The sequence below is a fragment of the Equus caballus genome, chromosome 13 (genome assembly GCF_041296265.1).
Source record: "Equus caballus isolate H_3958 breed thoroughbred chromosome 13, TB-T2T, whole genome shotgun sequence".
Classification (NCBI taxonomy): Eukaryota; Metazoa; Chordata; class Mammalia; order Perissodactyla; family Equidae; genus Equus; species Equus caballus.
This window is the reverse complement of record NC_091696.1, coordinates 36,237,180-36,255,903: the sequence shown is the minus strand read 5'-3', so window position 1 is coordinate 36,255,903 and position 18,724 is coordinate 36,237,180. Positions and strand designations below refer to the sequence as shown.

At 46.6% G+C, this 18,724-nt stretch overlaps 3 protein-coding genes across 5 annotated transcripts in view; 1 reads left to right on the top strand and 2 right to left on the bottom strand.

The window, feature by feature from the left end:
* REXO5 (RNA exonuclease 5) overlaps nucleotides 1-18,724 on the bottom strand; it is a 692,166-nt gene that overhangs the window by 513,985 nt on the left and 159,457 nt on the right. The gene's annotated exons all lie outside the window — the stretch shown is intronic.
* LOC100147307 (protein disulfide-isomerase-like protein of the testis) overlaps nucleotides 1-18,724 on the top strand; it is a 305,575-nt gene that overhangs the window by 145,381 nt on the left and 141,470 nt on the right. The window lies entirely within an intron of this gene.
* LOC100068595 (protein disulfide-isomerase-like protein of the testis) overlaps nucleotides 1-18,724 on the bottom strand; it is a 32,793-nt gene that overhangs the window by 11,880 nt on the left and 2,189 nt on the right. Inside the window, exons 2-5 of one of the 2 annotated variants that reach the window (XM_001500517.6) lie at nucleotides 16,486-16,694; nucleotides 9,447-9,653; nucleotides 2,953-3,086; nucleotides 1,930-2,067 (exon numbers count right to left, since the gene is read on the bottom strand). In XM_001500517.6, the coding sequence (XP_001500567.3) occupies nucleotides 1,930-2,067; nucleotides 2,953-3,086; nucleotides 9,447-9,653; nucleotides 16,486-16,687 (681 nt within the window). In that variant the 5' untranslated portion in view covers nucleotides 16,688-16,694. The remainder of the gene's footprint in view (nucleotides 1-1,929; nucleotides 2,068-2,952; nucleotides 3,087-9,446; nucleotides 9,654-16,485; nucleotides 16,695-18,724) is intronic. The other variant, XM_023616141.2, reaches the window with a different exon arrangement.

Sequence of the window (18,724 nt, the reverse complement as noted above, 5' to 3'; positions counted from 1 at the left end):
TAATCTTCATGACATTTCCTTGAGCTATATATTATTATTTCTCTCATTTTAGTTGGGGAAATTGAGGCACAGAGAAGTGAAGTGACTTGCCCAAGTTTGCTAAGCTCATAAGAGATGGAGCCAAGATTCCAACCCAGACAGTCTGATCTAATGCTCATGCTTTTAACCATTAAGATAGACCAAGTCTCCCCTCAAATGCCTGATCTGAGTTTGCTGTTTGGCTTTTGATTTTGTGATGGGGTTTATTTTGCAGAACTTTTAAATTTTTATGTGGCCCAAATTTATCAGTATTACTTTCGATAGTTTCTAGGGTTTCTGTCATGCCTTGCAAAGGGGCTTTCCCATTCCAAGTTTAGAAAGCAAACTCTCCCATGGCATCTTCTAGTTTTTACATGGTCTCATTGTTATATTTTTAAATCAGAGATCAATCTGGAATTTAATTCGATGGAAAGAGTGATATATGGATTTAGCTTTAGTTTTTTTTTTTTTTCCAAATGGCTACCCAGTTCTCTTAACACCAGTCATTGAATAACACAGATTTTTCCTGCTGATCTAAAATATCATCTTTATCATATACTAAATTTCCAAATGTATTTGGAACTATTTCTGGATTCCACGTTGTCCCGTTCAAAAACACAAATCAGGTTGTTCTCCAACTTAAAACCTTTCAATAATTTCCGTGGGCCCAAGTGAAAATGAAGTGTGTCACAGTCTTCTCTGAATGTCAAGCAGATCTGGATGTCACTCCAGCTGCCTCCTATATGGCCTTGGGCAAGCAACCTAACCTCTTTTAACCCACGTCTCTCAGTAACATGGTTATTGTAAGGATTTGGCTTTGTGTGGGAGGGAGGAAGGCATGTTTCGGGAACCAGACTACAGTATCTAGACTAACACTCTTCAACAGAACTTTCTGTGATGATAGAAATGCTCTGTAAATCTATGCTATCCAATATAGTAGCCTTTATCCACATGTAGCTAGTTTGATCAAGGAATTAAAATTTTAATTTAATAAATCTTGATGTAAATGGTCACATGTAACTAGCAGCTGCCATATCGGACAGCTCAGATCTAGAATCCAGAGAGGGAGAGGAGGAAGGTGTGTAATAGAGGCTAGACTGTGGAAGGCCTTGTGGGCCTCTTTAGGGACTTGAGTCTTTATCCTAAGAGTAACAGGAAACCATTAAAGATTTTCAGTGATAAGGAGGAATGTGACCATCAGATTTGAATTTTAGAAAGTTTACTCTTTAGAGGACAAGAGAGAATGTGGCATGTTGCATTAGGGTGGATGCTGCATCAGTTTGTGGGAGATGATGGTCCCTTGACCTAGGATGGTAGCAGTAGAGAGAAACGGATAGATTTAAGGGATATTTTGGATTTAAAATGAGTAGGATTGGGGTGGTGGATTGGTTGTGAGGGGTGATGAGGGAGGTGTTAGAATGATGCCTGGGTGTTCTGACTTTGCTCAGATGGGAGATAGGAGAGATGGTGGCACCATTCATTGAGAGAGAAATGCTGGGAACAGATTTGGAGGAGAGATTATGACTTTAGGCTTGGCCATCTTGAGACTTCTGATGATAGATATAAAAATCGGGAGATTAGAGAATTCTGGCTGGAGATAGAGATTTGTAAGTCATGGGTGTATGGATGGTAATTGCTGATACAGGGTGTGAAGGGGGTGCATGGAGCAGAGTAATACACAGGGCAGAGGATTAAGCCTTAATGAATTATGTTTACTGGTTAAGGAAAGGAGGAGCAGCTTACAATGGAGAATGGTTGGAAAGGCCAGAGAAACAGTGGGAGAGTGATTTTGCAGAAGGCACTTAGCTCACAGGTGGAAGAAACAGAATTGGTACCCAAGCCCTTCCATACATGCGTAGTCCACTGTTTTGAACTAGAGACCGCTCACCAGCAGTAGGGTCAAAGTCCTACCTTTTTGAACACCAGAACACTGTCCAGGGGGACGTGGAAACGCCCAATGGCATTGCTAATTGATGTGACTCCAAATGTTAGCTCTGGGAAGTCTTTGATCACATCGTAGAACAACTCCGCTACTTCTTCCTCTAAATCCTGTTTGGGGAAGGATGTTTGGTGAGGCTTTGGTAGGAAGCAGAATGCCTGGCTTTTTTAAGGGCAAGGCAGAAATGATGACCAATTCATCTCCCCTCCTTTCCAAGTTCTGGTATTTTGCTGGGTCACCTAAATCCTCTTCTCTGGCTATGACTGAGGCCAAAATAGGCAAATTGACAGAGAAGAATGGAGAGAATTGATAAACTTGACCTTTTCTGAATAGAACAGTGTTGGATGTTCTAACATGGGTTGAGATTTTTAAATGTTTATCCTGTTATTGCTTTCAGAAGAAGCAATTGATTTGACCACAGGTGGTACCAAATACAAACTTGGTATCAAGATATGGCTGTCGTTTCAGCCTTCATTCTTTAGCCTGAAAGAAAATTGGGACTGAAAAACGCTGTCAAAAAGTGGGATGGAAGAGAAAGAGGCACATACTCTCCCCATGTATAAATATAACACCAAAGTTCTAACTTCTACTGAGAGAAGCAGTGAAGTCATCAGATTACGGAAAATGAATTAAGACGTGTAAGAAACTCATTCTCCAAAAGGAAAAACAATTTGCAAATTATTTATTATTCAGTCATGTTCTAAATGAACCCCAAACGTTCCGTTACACTATCAAAACCAATTCAATGAATATGTCAGTCTCCTCTCCTCTCTCTCCATTCCTCTCCACTTTCTAGTTAGCTTCTCCTACCACTTCAGCTTCCATTTTTTCTTTATTCATTTTAACTGTGCAGTTCCCCCAGAAAACCAGCTCAGTGGGAAAGGAAGAATGGGCCTGCAGTTAACTCAAATAGACCTCTCCTCCCACCACCCCCATCCCAGACACGGGGCTCCTCACCAGTCAAAAAGGCACCTCCCACCTCTTGAACCCAGTACCTGGAAGAAGCCAATGATGACCAAGGGCCTGGATTTCACAAATTCTACCACCTGCTGGGTATCAGTGAACAAAAATGCTTTCTGGCTAATTTGTCTTCTCAACCAAACAACCAAGGCAGTAGATTCAACCACTCCTGGAGAGAGATACAGTTAAACGGATCCCAAGGAAGTTTCCTCTTGAACTGGAGCAAGGCCTGTCTTCCCCAGGCTTAATGAGTAGAAGCATCTTGTCTTGGGCTCCCACCCCTGGAAGGCCAAGTTCAGTTCTTCCACTCTCCCCTCCCCCACGCTCAAGCTCCATGGCATGAACATTAACAGCAGCCCCTAAACTGTATTGAGTGCTTACCAAGGACCAGGCACGGTGCTGAGAGTTTTGCACGTATCCCATCCCCAGAGCAACTCCGCAGGATAGATATTCTTACTCTCCTCATTTTGAAGGTGAGGCTATTGAGGCTCAACTTGCCAGTGGCCACCCCTCCAGCAAACCTGGGAATCAGACCCAGGAGGAAGCATGCCCAGCCTTCTTTTTTTATATACTCTCCAATGTGACAGGAAGATGGATGTATTTTTAAAATATATAAGTAAATAGAATGTAAATTAAAAGACTAGCTAGCTCTGTGACCATGGGAAAAAAATTCCGTTATCTCCCTGTGCCTCCAATTTCTCAGCTGAGCCACAAATGTCTGCTAAGGCCATAGATCTCAACTTCCATTTCTCAGCTATCATGTGGGAGGTGCCAAGCACACGAAAGTCTTAGCTTCTGAAATTGGGGCACATATAGCATATCTGGGGAGACATAATGTTGGGCCAGAATGTGCACAAGACTACAGATGGACTGTGTTTGCCAGGATCCTCAATTTCACGTGATGGCAGGTAATGTAAAATATTATTTTATATTAAAGCCTGCTGTAGAATAGAATGGAACGTTTGAAATTAGTTTATGAGATAAAGCAATGTGTGTTGTGAGGAGATTTGGACCACACGTGCAGGCCTTTACTCCTGCACTCAGTCATTCATTCCTTCACTCGTTCGTTCATTTGACAAATGTGCATTGAGGGCCTATTATGTTATCAAGTGCTGTGCCACTGTTTTGCAGCTCTTGTTCTGTTAAGTAGGCAAATCATCAAATAATTACACCAACAAGTGTATAAGTACACCTAAAGGAAGTAGTCAAAAGCAAAGTTCTGTGAGCCTGTAGCAAAGATACATGACCTAGACTGTGAAGTCAAAGAGGGCTTCCTGGAGGAAGTCACTTATGAGTTGAAAACTGGAGGATGCATAGAAGTTAATCAGGAGGCAATAAGGAGAGGGGAAGGCTGCCAGGCAGAGCAAACAGCTTGTGCAAAGACCCTGGAGGAGGACAAATTTCTGCATGGGGCTTGGTGAATGCACACTGAGTTGGTAAATCAGCTGGGAAGGACTCTATTTTCAATGTCTTTGCTTACACCTCCTAAGAACATTAGGCCATTTTTAAAACTTATAATGAAGTACATTTACATACAGAAAGGTGCACAAATTATAATGTATAGTTTGATGAATTTTCACAAAATGAACACATCAGAGTGTTGACGTGTTCAAAATGAACATTACTGCCCTGATCAAGAAACGGAACATTATCAGTCCCCCAGAAGTCCCAGCCGGGCCTCCTCCCAGCCCAGCCCACCTCACCTAGGGGTAACCAATATCCTGACCTCTAATGGCATGCATTAGTCAGCCCGCTCTTGCACTTCATGTAAATGGGATCCTACAGTGTACAGTGTGTGTTTTGGGGTCTGGCTTTGTTACGTTTGTGAACGTCATCCATGTTGTTGCGTGTCCTCGTAGATTCTTTCCCAATGCTGTGTAGCATTCCATTGTCTGAATATTCCACAATTTATTTATCCATTCTCTGTTGATGGGCATATGGATTGTTTCAGTTTGGGGTTATTAAGAATTAATTCTTGGGGCCAGCCCAGTGGCGCAGTGGTTAAGTGCGCATGTTCCGCTTCTGTCGGCCAGGGGTTGCCAGTTCGGATCCTGGGTGCAGACAGGGCACCGCTTGGCACGCCATGCTGTGGTAGGTGTCCCACAGAAAACAAAAAAGTAGAGGAAGATGGGCATAGATGTTAGCTCAGGGCCAGCCTTCCTCAGCAAAAAGAGGAGGATTGGCAGCAGTTAGCTCAGGACTAATCTTCCTCAAAAAAAAAAAAAAAAAAGAATTAATTCTCATGCATGTCTCTGGGGGCACATTGTACCCACTTCTGTTGAGCACATGCCCAGGAGTGGAATTTCTGGTCATAGGAGATGCTGTATTCAGCTTTGGTAGATACAGATTAGTCCATTGTAAAAGCCACAGTGAGTCAGGCCTATAGAAGTTCATTGGAGGAGGATGTGATGGCCTCAAGGGACACAGAGGGCTGGCGAGGCTTCATGCCACCCTCAGACCATGCCACTCCGCCCCACTGCAGTCACCCCCTCCAAGTGGACTCCAGCCGCCAGGTTGAGTTTCTATTTTCACGGTGTTCTGAGCCAACTTTCAGGAAGAAACAGGCACAGATCATCAAAACAAACGTTCTCTTATAGGCTTTTGTCTGAAAAAATTATGTTGTAAGTGCCCTGAAAATAACTTGTTTAACAATTCTGAAATATCAAAAAAGGTGAACAAAACCCCTCCAAACAGGTTAGAATTTCAGGTCATCAAAATCATTGCTCTGTTCTCACTTCACACTGCTCTCTCCCTCTGTCTGAGCTCCCGCCACACCCTTACCCTCCAGCACACCAGGCTCTGGCACCCACCAGTCCCTCCGCCTGGGCTGCCCTTTCCTCAGCTCTCAAGGGCATCTCCTCCTGCTTATTCAGTTCTCAATTGGTCTTAACACCCTTCTTGTCATTCTCTATTTTATGACCTTTTGTATTTTCTTCGTTGAGTCTGTCTCTTTCTGAAATTATGATTTTTGGCTAACTTGCTCAGTAGCTCCTGTAATGTCTGACCCATACTTGGTGCCCAAGAAATAATTATTGGATGAATGGATGGGTTGAATGAGTCATTAGAGAAGCCAGCCTGAAGGAACTTGATCTTGGACTCTCTTCTCTGGAATGCATGAGTTCTGTTTGCCCTGCTAGACCCCATGGGACTGAGGTAGCTCTCAACTTGGCATATGGTTTGTCCCTGAGTGCCTGCAAATTGAGAACTGCCCCTGTTGGGCAGGTGCCTCTCCTGGCACTTGGCTCTGAGCCAGAGGACACGGTGACAACCAAAGTGTGAACACTATGTCCATGATTAACTGGGGCTGTCGCTCTGCTGCGTATTTCCAGGCACAAGCTGTGAATGCGTCATTAACTGAGGACCTGGAGGCCACCTGATTCTCCCTCCCACCAGGGAGATGGCCAAGGCCAAGCTCCCACCATCAATCCACGGAGGTTAGAGGACAGGGACTGTGGCTTTGACCCAGCAAGGACTAAACTCCACCTGCCTCCTAGGGAGGTTTTCATAAAAGTCACAGTGCAGGAAACCAGTAAAGCACTGTCGTCCCTCTCAGCTCAGGGAAGCCCTGTCAAGTCCGCCGAACTGGCACTGTTCATCCTGCTTAGAAAATGAGAAATTGGAAGGCTGGCTCAAGTTCTCACAGCTAGTGCTTGTGCTGAATTCCAGGCCCTGGCTCCTCCCAGCATCCCGCTGTCTCTTTCCCTGGTGGGTGGTAACACTGAGGAAGAAGGGGGATGGGCAAGCCCAGCAGAAATATGGGCTGGCTTCTTACCCCATGCCTGCCTGCAGTGGGTTCCTGCAATTCTATCCCATTCAAACTAAAAAACCATTCCTTAAGAACCTAAGCATTCCAGGCACTGGACCAGGGTCAGGAAACTAATAGTTGATGATAATAATAACCATATCTGCCATTTCCTTAGAGTGCAGCGCAATGTAGAACAGGGGTCAGTCAAGTGCAGCTCATGGGCTAAATCTGGCCTGTCAAGTGATTGTCTAATAAAGTTTTATTGGAACACAGCCACGCCCATTTGCCTCCGTGTGGCTACTTTCACACCGCATCAGCAGAGTTAAGTAGTTGCGACAGAGGTTGTCTGGTCCATAACCCTTAAAATATTACCTGGTCCTTTACAGAAAAGATTTATGGATCCCACTGCTTATTAGCTGGGGAGACTTGAGGAAGTTATTCCACTCCTCCATGCCTCAGTTTCCCCAGCTGTAAAAGCATCTCCTACAGTGGGTTGTTTTGACATGTGAGAAGGGACTAGAACAGTGCCTGGAATACGGTAAATGCTTCTGATATGTGTCGGAAATACATATGCTTGTGCTTTGCAAACTTATTTCATCTTCCCAGTAACCCTAGGAGGTAGATGCTTTCACCATCCTCACGTTACAGATGAGGACATCGAAATTTGACAAGAAGAAGTGGTTGTTCCTCTTGGAACAGTGGTACACAGTGTACAAGTGGTACTTAGTAAGGATTTGAAGCCAGGGAGCATCTGCCAGTTCTGGCAGGCTCTTCGGAGGACCCAGGAAAGGAAGTGAGATCCTTGCCCTTGTTGTGCTCTCAGGCAGGTAGACGATGAGGAACAGACGCAATTCTGTGAGGTGAGGGCGTTGATGGAGGAAGCTCAGGTGCTGGGGGACCAAGAAGAGGGGCAGGCACTCCAACCCGGGAAGTCAGAGAGGCTTCTTGGAGGGGGTGATACTGAAGCTCCCTCCATGGCAGAGGAGGTTCCAGGCGCTGATTCATACCACAAACAGGGCTCAGACAGTCTGGAAGTTGCCACATTGTCACCTTGTTGCCTCTAACTCTCACCTGTCCTTCAGGAGGTGAGGGCATCGCAGAACCTGAGCCACTTCATGAGCAGATATGGACTCTACCAAAGTGACCTGGGGCTTCTCATTTCTTCTCAGCCCTCCTCAAAGCCAACACTCACTAAGGGCTCCTTGCTTGGGCTCAGGGGGTCACCATCCTTGACAGTGGTCACTCAGTATCCGTAGGAAGCAGCAGTCTCTGTCCTTTCTCTCACTGCTCCTGCCCTCTCTCCCATCTCTTCTCTTACCCCCTGCACACGCCACCCTCACACAAGCCTACTGGGAGCCACAGCACTGCCTGGCCCTTTATGTCACCTGCCCTGAGGTTGGCCCTTTTGCAGCACTGTCCTCTGCAAATCTGGCCTGTGTGTCTCATGCCCCTTTGTGTCCATCCCGAGAACTGCAAGGCATGGAGCAGCCCATGCAGGAGATGGCTCTCCCCACCCCCACCCCTTTGGTTCCTGCAGTAACACTCAAACAGGCTTCTTACAAGCCTGCTAAATACCAGAGCTGCAAAAGGCAATCTCAGTTTCCTGAGATTCACTCATTCAATACGTATATAATGGGAACATCCTAGTCATGAGCCATGTGATGACATTTCGGTCAACAATGGACCACATACACAATGGTGGCCCCATAAGATTAGTACCATACAACCCAGGTGTGTAGTAGGCTATACTGTCTAGGTTTGTGTAAATGCACTCGATGATTTTCGCACAACCAATGGTGCATTTCTCAGAGCATATCCCTATTATTAAGTGACGCGTGACTGTACTAGCATAGTAGGGACTGTGCTGGGCACTTCTGTGTTCATCAGCTTTGTTCCATCCATCCACTGATTATACATACATTTATGCATTCATGTATTTAACATTTAAAAAGATAGGATGTACCATGTGCCAAACTGAGGCACATAATCCTTCAAGCATCCTCGGTATCAAGACCGGCTTGACACATGGTATGTTCTCAATAAAAGTGTGTTAAATAAGTGATTGAATGAGTTAATGAATGAAATGGATGATGACAGAAGTTAAAGTGTTTGGCAGTCACCCTGCCCCAAACCCATCTTGTTCCATCATCTCCCAGTCTCCCTTTGGGTTTACCAGTGCTTCCTTGGCCTAGGACCCTGTCAAAACCATTCTAAAGTAGATCAGGGCGGGGTCTTGGAGCTGGAGGTAGGGACTTACTTTCTGGTTTCTGGTAGTTTGTAAGCCATGCACCTCACTCTCCCATCTCTAGGGCCCACCAGCTGAGATGCAAGCTGTGGTGAAGGCAGCTACATGTTCACCAAAATCTATTTTCTTTTCCTTATGGACACAGAGCAGCATCATATTTTGCAGTTTTCAGTCAGGTGGGACCATGTAACAGAATTTTGGTCAATGGAATGAGAACTGAAGTGATGTTTGCCACTTCCAGGCCTGGGCCATGAACACCACCAGTGGCGATACCCTGTCTCCTTGTCCCCACTACTGGCTGGATAAAGAGGAAACAGCAGGGGGCTCAGAGGCTGTAGGGGAGGGCAGAGCCACAAGCTGGAAGGACCCTGGGTCCATGAAAGACTGTGTGGAGCAGAGCCCTCACCTCCACCCTCTGGCTGCCATCTGGGCTTTGTGTGGCAAGAAATAAGTGTGTAATTGTGTTAAGCCCCTGAAATGCTGGTGTTTATGTGTTTCCTTGGCTAGCATTACCTTGACTGATGCCCGCGTACCATTACCTTTGCAGCTGATGGGCTCTGATCTATTCCCCTCAAAAAACAGCTTCAAATCTGGGGTTGTCTTAATGTCAAACTCCTTCTGAAGTTCTTTCTCGATGGTGATGTCCACTTTGCCAAAGCCGACCCCGTTCTTGCCTTTGCCCATGATCTCCACAGCTTTGCCCAGCTCCTCAGCCATGTTCCTGGATTGCTTCGAGGATGGGTTGTCTGAAAGAGCCAGTGTGAAGACAGAACTCGCTAGAGCCTCACCCCCTCCCCCTCTCCCAAGGAGGAGGCTTTGTTTGGTCTGCTTAGCTCCTGGGCCTTTCTCGTGCTCTGCTGCTAATGGGTAAATTTTCAGAAGAGTGACAGGATGTGAGACACGAGATTCATGGAATTGGCCAATTTGGAAGACACACATCAGGGTTCTTTGGGTTCAGCAACACTGGGCAACTTTGGGCAACTCACTCAATCTCTCTAAGCCCCACTTTCATCACAGGTAAAATGGGGAAAATAATAGTGGCTATTTCATGGAGTTGTCAGAGTTGAATGAGATGTATTTAACAACGAGTGATATAGTGCTTATGATTTTCTAAGAGCTTTGCGTGGATTAAGTCACTTAGTCCTCCCAGTCCTCCTATGGGGTGGGTGTTGTTGTTATTATCTCAACTTTGTAGATGAGGAAACTGATGCACAATGAAATGACCTGCTCACCTGAGGCCATGTGGCAGTGAGGGGTATAGCCAGGATCCAGACCTGCTCAGCTCTCTAACCTCACTGGGTCTGTAAAACCCTTAGCATAATGCCTGGCATGTAGTAAATACACAATGCATTATTATTACTACAGACATTATTATTGTGAAATTTCCATGGTAAGAAATTATATGGAAGAGAGAGAGTTTGGGGGGGGGGGGGGGGGGCGGGGGTTGGGCGAGAGAGAACAAGAGAGCGTGGGTGCCATCTGGTGGAGAGTTCTGGAGCTAACAGGCCAAATTGGGCCCCGCCAGTTGCCCTGTGGCTGCATATAATGTCAGGTGACCCTCAAGTAGGGAAGGCCAGGTGTGGGAATGGTTGAGGTGGGGGGAGGTTATGATGCCCCTTACCCTCTCTGAGCCCATCCCCTTGGGGAGAGCATTGAAGAGACCTTGACATTCTCGATTAAGATTCCTTCACCCCTTACATTGCTGAGCCAAGTGGGGTGGGGGTAAGAAGGGGGAGCCCTTTTCTGGAAACAGCCTCAGGGAGCTGGCTCTTGATCCTGGCAGCGGGAGAGGCCTTCCTGGTCTAAATGGGAGGGGATCAAATGGCTCTCAAGTTTGCCTGCCTTCGCCGGATAACACTGTGAGTCTGCAGGTCCCTCTGCTGGCCCAGGATGTCTGCCGCATGTGGACCAAGCCAGGACGAGGGGTCACTGATTCCCTTTCAAGCAAGAACACTTTATCTTTTTCAAGCCCCCTTGTCCATCTGGAGCACTTGGAGAAAGTACAGAATACCACCACTGCCATGGACAAGTTCCAAGTCCAACAGAGAGGTCTTTTGTAAAGGACAACCAGAAAGCTGGCCCCAGCAGGCACACGCCCCATTGCCAGTCAGCATACCTGCTCCTGTGACGGAATCCGAAAGTGAAGGATAATTTTCGTTAAACCCTTGATCAATGGACAGGAAGAGGGATTTTTCACTGATCAGTTCCTCTCCACTGCCTGCTCTGTCACCCTCATTGCCTTCGATAGCCACCATCCATCACTCCAGCAGGGGCTGTCCTGTGGCTGGCCACCAGCTCTGGCCCTCGGGGCTCTCCCTGGCTTCCTTGTGGATTCAGTCATGCCCTGCTCAGGGTTGCTGATTGACAAAGCATCCAAATCTGAGTTTCTAAGGGAAGAACCTCAGAGCAAGACAAACACTTGGAGTGATTGTCCAAATGGTGGGGCTTTCAGAGGTGCCACACCTAACCCTGAGCTCCTGGGTGTCCGAAATGGAAGTGAGAGAAAGGTGTGACAGCTGGAATGCTGGGACCTGAGAGCTAAATGGATGGGACCTAACACTAATAGTAATGAGGATTCATTCGTTCATTCATTCCTTCAACAAATCTTTTTTAGGATCCACCATGCGCCAAGCACTATGCTAGGTGCTGGGGATTTAACAATGAACAGATCGATAAAAATCCTGTTCTCGCTGGAGAAGGCAGAAAGTATACAAAATAAGGAAGTAGAATCTATGCCACGTTAGATGCTAAGTGACGATGCTCTAGATGCTCTAGAGAAAGAAGCAGCAGAGCTGCAGGTTGGGAGTGTCAGGGGAACTGTGAGAGCAAGTAGGGAGGCCAAAGGAGGCCTCACTGGGAAGGAATGTTTTAACAAAGACTGAAGGAGGTGAGGGAGCAAGCTATGCGGAAATCTGGAGGGAGAACGTTTCAGGCAGAGGAACTGTAAGTGCAAAGGCCCTGAGGTGGGAGTGTGGGGGACATGTTTGAGACATGACAAAAAGTCCTCTGGGCCTGGAGCAGAGTGAGCTGGGGTGGGGGTCTATAGTATAAGCCCTGATAGTTGGGGATTTTTCTCTTGTTTATAATGCAAGTGTCTGACTTAAGCTTTGATTGCCAAGGCATTCATTTCAAAGAGGCATCCACTGCAAGAGGACTATCTGGAATAAACACATTGCCTGCCACACACTAGGTAAAGAACCAGGCTGCCTGCCCCACTGAGTGAGGCCCCTTGATTCAGAGATCTTGGTTGATTTCAATAATTGATCATTTGGGCCACTTTTTTTCTCTCTCTCTCTCTCTCTTTCCTGTGCTTTAAATTCCTGCTCTTATGTTTTAAAGTCACCAATAAAGAGTGAGCCCAAAAACCCCAGGCCCCCACCCTGGACCCTAGTAAAAGCAGAACCCCAGGCCCACGCTCTCTCTCTCTCTCTCTACCTGTGACCTCACTGTTTGGCCTCAGATGTGCTGTGTAATTTCCGGGTCTTATAAGTAACAAAATTCTATTTTTTCAAACTTTCCTGATGGTTATTGGTCTTGCAATCATAATCAGAACCACAAGAGCCAGTCTAACAGCAACATTGGTTACTGATGGGCTGGGACCAGCACACAAAAGGGTCAAATGACGTAGGGCCTTGCAGGGCACTGAGTGGACTTTCCTCTGAGGGCTGTGGAAAGGGACTGGAGTGTTTGGAACAGAGGTAGATGCGATTTGACTTACTCTTTAACTGGATTGTTCTGAATGTTATATGGAGATTAGACTGAAGGAGAAAAAGAGTGGATCTAGGTAGACCAGTTGGAGGCCACGGTGATAATCGAGGTGAGAGACAGTAATGGCCTGAATCAGGGTAGTGGCAGTGGAGGGGGTGAGAAGTGGTCAGAGTCTTGATTGACTTGATTGACATTGAACATTCAATGAATGATTGAATGTTCCAGTTATCAGGGCAGTTTTGTAAGAGGGATTGAGCACCAATTTTGGTGTCAAACTTGGTCTAAAATCTAAGCCTCATCACTTATCAGTTATGTGACTTTGGGCAAATTATCCAACCTTTCTGAATCTTATTTGCTCTGATGTAAGATGGAAGCAATGAGACCAAGCACAGTGCCTGGAATGCAGGTCTCAGTAAATGGCAAAGTCATTATCATCACCATTGTTGTCATTATCATCATCATCACCATAAGTATCTTCATCACCATCCTCATCCACATAACTATCTTCATCATCATCACTCTCATTGTCTCACCTGCTCCCAGAGCAGAGTCTTGCTGCCTCTGCTTTAGGGACAATTACTAAATGATCCTAGACATTGCTCCTGATAAATCTCATTTTGGCTTCTCCCCTCTAAATGTATTCTTCCTTATTCTCCTTGTCTCATTCATGGAGAACATTATGGACCAAAAGAAAGCTCATTTCATTCACTCATTCATTCGTTCAGCTTCTCTCCAGGCCTGCCATTCTCTAAGCACAGGACCAGATGTTAGGAATCAGGAGATGAATAAGATTTGGCCCCTGTGCCCCATGGAGCTCACAAGTTTAACAGCAGTTTCAATGCAGTGTGGCAAATGCTATGAAAGGAAGGGTGCAGAGGGCTGTGTGAGCACGTGGGAGGACCTCCTAGCCCGACTAGGTGGGAGTGAAGGTGAACACAGACTCCTGACAAGGTGACTCCATGAACTTAAGCCTCACAATCCAGGTGAAGAAGTTCAGGAAGGACACCATGGGCAGAGGGAACTGTAAGTGTAAAGGCCCTGAGGCCCGAGTCAATGTGCCCTATCTGGTAACCACAAATCACTGAGGGTCTAGACCATAGAGTTCAAGTGGAGTGAAGAGGTAGGCCTAGGTTAGCTCCAGCAGAGGATGTTGTAGCCACGTTAAGGAGTTTGGGGTCTTAGAGAATCTTTCAGGGTTTTTAATTAGGGAGTGACCCAATCAGATTTGCATTTTAGAAAAAAATATCTCTGGGAATACTGTAGAGACAGTGCTGGAGGGGAAGGGAGACCATCTAGAAAGATGCTGCAGTGGATCAGATGGGGAATGATGAGGCCAGAACTAAGGCAGTGGCTGGGGGAAGGGGGAAAATTGGTGATTGCAGAGGGCTTTAGGAGGCGGTATCAGCAGGACTTGGTGGCTGATTAGAGATGCGAACAGAGAGGAGTCAAGAGTGACCTTGAGACTTCTGACTTTGACATTGGGTGGATAGTGGTGCTGTCGGTAAGGCAGGACGTAAAAAGAAGCAGGTTGTTGAGAGTGAATCAAAGACGCTGAGGTCTATTTTTGACACGTGGCCTTTGAGACAAGTGAGGGACATCCAAGAGGCAAGGTCCTGCTGACCATTGGCTCTTGAGCCTGGAATCCTCAGAGAGATAAGAAACTGGGCAGCAGCTAAGGATCTGAGAGTTACCCGGGCAGTATTTCCCTGAGGACAAGATTTGAAAAATCCTTTCTGTAAAGAGCCAATCTTTCCCTGGAAAAAAGCTATTGTAATGCTTTCCCCAAGTAATTACCTTTTCCACAGGTCACTCTAGAAGGCCTGCCAGTTTTTGAGAACTCATTTTGATTTAAACTGTGTATTGGAAGGAATCAAATATTCAAAGGTAATGAGTTTGAGTGTCTCTTCTAGATAACAAAAATGCTGCTGGTGTTCACTGCTTTGAAATACCCTCTGGTTGGAATGCTTTAAGTTCAAAGAATTCAAATGGGTGGTTATCAAATGCAATTAAAGAATGTAAAATTGAGAGGCTCCCTGTGCAGCCCCAGGTTCAATCAGCATCAATCCCTAAGTTATAAGACAACAGAGCCACGAACTTGCCCTTCTGCCCCGATTAAAACAGAGTAATCATTGGACAGTCTCGCATTCTCATGCAGACGGGACAGGTTCCCAGTCTTGTCCACCTGCTGTGCCATTTTTGGAAGGCTAAATGTGTGTGGAGACGTGGGTTGTGTTGTGCAAAGTGCGTGGCTCTAAATCCTTTAACACCCGCATTGGGTCCAGGATTCAGAGATTAGGGCTGCGGCAAAAACGAGCAGCTGGCTTAGATGTCTGACCTGTGCACATCCTTAGCTTACAATTCCACCGCAGGCGGAGGAGGGCTGCAGGGTTCTCACTTCTTCCCTGAGAAGAGAACCATGAAGCAGATGCTCAGGTGGTGGCCCGAGTCCTGGTGTGGATGGGGGCTGTGGGGAACCGGCTGGAGGAGTCGTTCAGCAAAGCAGACTGCTTGCCCTGCTCAGACTCTCGTAAAGAAAATGGCCCAAACTGGATCATTCCTGCAAGATCTTGCTCCATGGGCTTGAAGTAAAACTGAGCACATCCCCTGGCACTTAGGTCAAAGGAAACCATGAACATCCTGGGCTAGACAGAGGTCAGAGGCTTGCAACCATTTTGATGGAACTTTATGCAGTAGGCACGCTCCATGTTGGATGGAGGCAAAAATGAGCTGATCAGATTTTCCCTTCTGGGAGCTGTCAAGGTTAAGGGCATAAAGAGAATGTTTTTGTTCTCTGTTGGTATGAAGTGGCTGCGCAAGCCCGCTGAGGAGGCAGTGAGACCCAGGGCAAGTTGATGCTGTCACATCCTCAACTCCCCCATTGAAGTGGCATCGCTCACAGAGAAGGTATCAAATGAGAAGAGACAAGAGTCGAGGAAGGAGTGGGAAGGCCTGAATTTCAGGCAGTGGACACAAACTTGAATGTGCTGGGATGTGGCAGGGGTGTGCTATGTGGGGGTGGCTGGATAAGGAAACTGACAAGCGTGGTTTCTGACCAAGAGGGGACATCATTACTCAGCTCCAGCCAATTATCACGTGGCAGGAATGTGAGCCAATGCTTCCTGGTTTTTTTAAGAACAGATGTACATTCAACTTTAATTGTGACATGTCCCCAAATAGGGACATGAATAGTGCCACCACACTGGGTTGTCGTGAGGATTCAATGACTTCACATTTAATGAGCTCCAAAGGACAGTGCCCCACACACAGTGAGGGCTTGCTGTGTGAGAGCTGTTATGAAAATCCCTCCCACCCTGTGCCAAGGCCAGGTCTGTGCCAACGCCTCAGGAAAAAGAAGCCTGTTCTTGCTGCCAAAGTGTCTGCTGAGGCAAAGAGCATCCGTCCAAAGAATGAAAGTGGGCATGCAAAACTCAGATGATAAAGGTGGTGGTCTAAAAATCTTTTCTCAAGAGCTTGCCCATAGCTGCCATCGTTTATTGCGCTCTATTGTGTTCCAGCAACTTATCATATGGTCTCATTTAATCTTCACAATAACTCAGTGTGGGCATTGTGTTCATGCCCACTTTACAGAGGAGGGAACTGAGGTTCCGAATGGTGAAAGACATGTGAGGGGAAAGCCTGGCTCCTTGCCTTCAGTGGGACAGAGGACCCACACAAATCGAGACTAAAGGGCAATGTAGATCTTGCAAATTGCTTGACCTCCCCGGACGTCAGTACTCTCTCTGGAAATAGGGATGATAAGATATTAACCATACGTGTTGAAGCCAGATATGAAACTCCTCTGGCCCCGGGAGCAAGGAGGTAGGTCTCAGCCCACCCCTCACCACCACCTAGTGGGTGGGGGACACTCACAGAAAAGCACCATGAGGAAGCGGGTCTGGTTCAGCATGTGGGTCAGGCCGGCAGGTGTGAGCACCAGCAGGTTGCGTTCCACCAGGATGTGCAAGGGCTGGGACGTGTTGATGCTGGCCTCCTTGACGTCCACCTCTCGTGAGCCCTGGACAGTGGAGGTACAAGAGGCCACCAGCAGCAGAGACATCCAGAGCCACTCCATGGCTGTCCTGCAGGGGCAGGAGGAAGGACAGGAGTCCTTATCAACATAGGTGGCGGGCCCCCATGTCTTCACTCCCTCCCCATCTCCTTTCCTGCTGGGCCAGTCCATGAATGGAGAACAGGGCCTGAGCATGGCCACTGCCTCCCTAGCAGTGCCCACAGCTCAGCAGCGGTGCTGGAGCAGAGGCAAAGTGTTACGTTAACCTCAGGGTCCATGAATACTACACAGGGGTAGTTCAGGCAGCAGGGCCCCACTCAGAGCAGCAGGAAGCTGAGTCACATGCTCACCACTCGAGGCCACTTTAGTCCCATTCCAGAGTCCTAGGGTGAGCCTCTGGATCTCAGAGACAACTTGTCCAATCCCCCATCACAACCTCTCCTTCATGCTTCTCCAGCTCCTGCTTGAATGCCTCTTTTGATGGGAAGCTCACTACCTCACAGTGTACCCCATTTGATTTTTGAACAGATTTCCCCTCAAGTACAAATATTTCTTTCAAAAGTCATCACCATAATATACACTTCTGAAAATTCCAAACAATACAATAAAAATGTGTTAAGTAGAAAATAAAAATCTCTCCCCTAATCCTACCACTGAGAAAGCTACTGTTAGTAGTTTGGAATGAATCCTTACAGACGATTACAAATGCCTATATGAGTGCAACTTTGAATGTACACGTTGAAACATAAATGGAATGAGGTATGTGTATCGTTCAGTGTTCCAATTTTCTTACGGAATCTTGTGAAATATGACCTAGATTCCTTCCCATAAGAATGCATATCAGATCTATAACATGATTTCCTTCCTCTCTTTTCCTTGGCCTTTAATTATCTATTTGACCATTCTTCACTGTTCGAATGGTCTGGTCAGCAGCTGCCTTCCTGTGAGTTCCACTCTCTCTAATAACATATGTCTTTCCCAGCAAGTTAGAGCATAGAATCAGCTCCTCAGCTCTTGGCATGTTCTCCTCAAGCATAGAGCCATTTCCCCGTGTAGCATGCAGCCTACATGAGCGTCTCAAATAAGAAGACGGACAGCAGGTGTGCTCTAGGTCCCTCCTTCAGACAACTTGATAAGGACCTTAGCTTCTTTGCTGACTGCTGCATTTCTAGCACCTGGCATTTTGGTAGGAAAATCAACATGAATGAATGAATGAATGAATGCACACTTGATATTTACCTGGGAAATATGTTTGGCAGATTGTGTGAAGATTTTTTTAAAGTAGATCTTCTAACGTAATTTTTTGGCCTAGTATATAGAGAATTGTGACCAATTCTCAGTGCTAAATTTTATAAACACCTGTAGCTAAACATACTTGTCATGTACCAGACACTTCTAGTGCTTTCTGTGTCATCACCTCTCTTATGACAATCCTATGAGGTAGGTGTAGTACTATTATAATCCCCATTTAGTGAGCATAAAATGAAGCATAGAGAGCTTAAGTAATTTGCCCAGGGTCACACAGCTAACAGATGACAGAGTCAGGAGTTTAACCCAGGCAGTCTAGCTACAAAATCCATGCTCTTAACCGCAATGACGTACCACCTCTCTAGTGCCCCGCTGCAGAATGGATGCAGGGAACAATGTTTTGAGACATTAACTGAGGCTCCCATCCTCCCACCCTGGTATCCTTTAACCTCTCTCCACCATTCAACGTGGCATTCTGTCCTGCCTCAGAAGGGGAGGGCTGAGGCTGGCAACAGAGAATAAAATCAGATTTTTGGTTTTTGGTTTCAAAGCAGGCCTTTAAAAGTCATAGCAGGGGCAAGGCACTTGTAAGCCAGGGCTCAGATCGCAAGAACTGGGCAAAAGAAAGAAAGATGTTTTTGCTGTAAACTCTGGGTTTGGAAGAGCATGTTGTCAGAAGGAGCGGTTACCTGCCCCAAAGGAGATAAAGGCTTGCCTTCCCGTCAGGAGGAGGAGGATGGGGAAGAGGGGAGAGCCCTGATGCTGCCGGGGTCCTGAGAAAGGGGTCCCGCCCTCTGTCCCTTCTCCAGGCTGAAACCCCAGCCCCGTCTCTCTTCGCTCCCCATGGCAGCC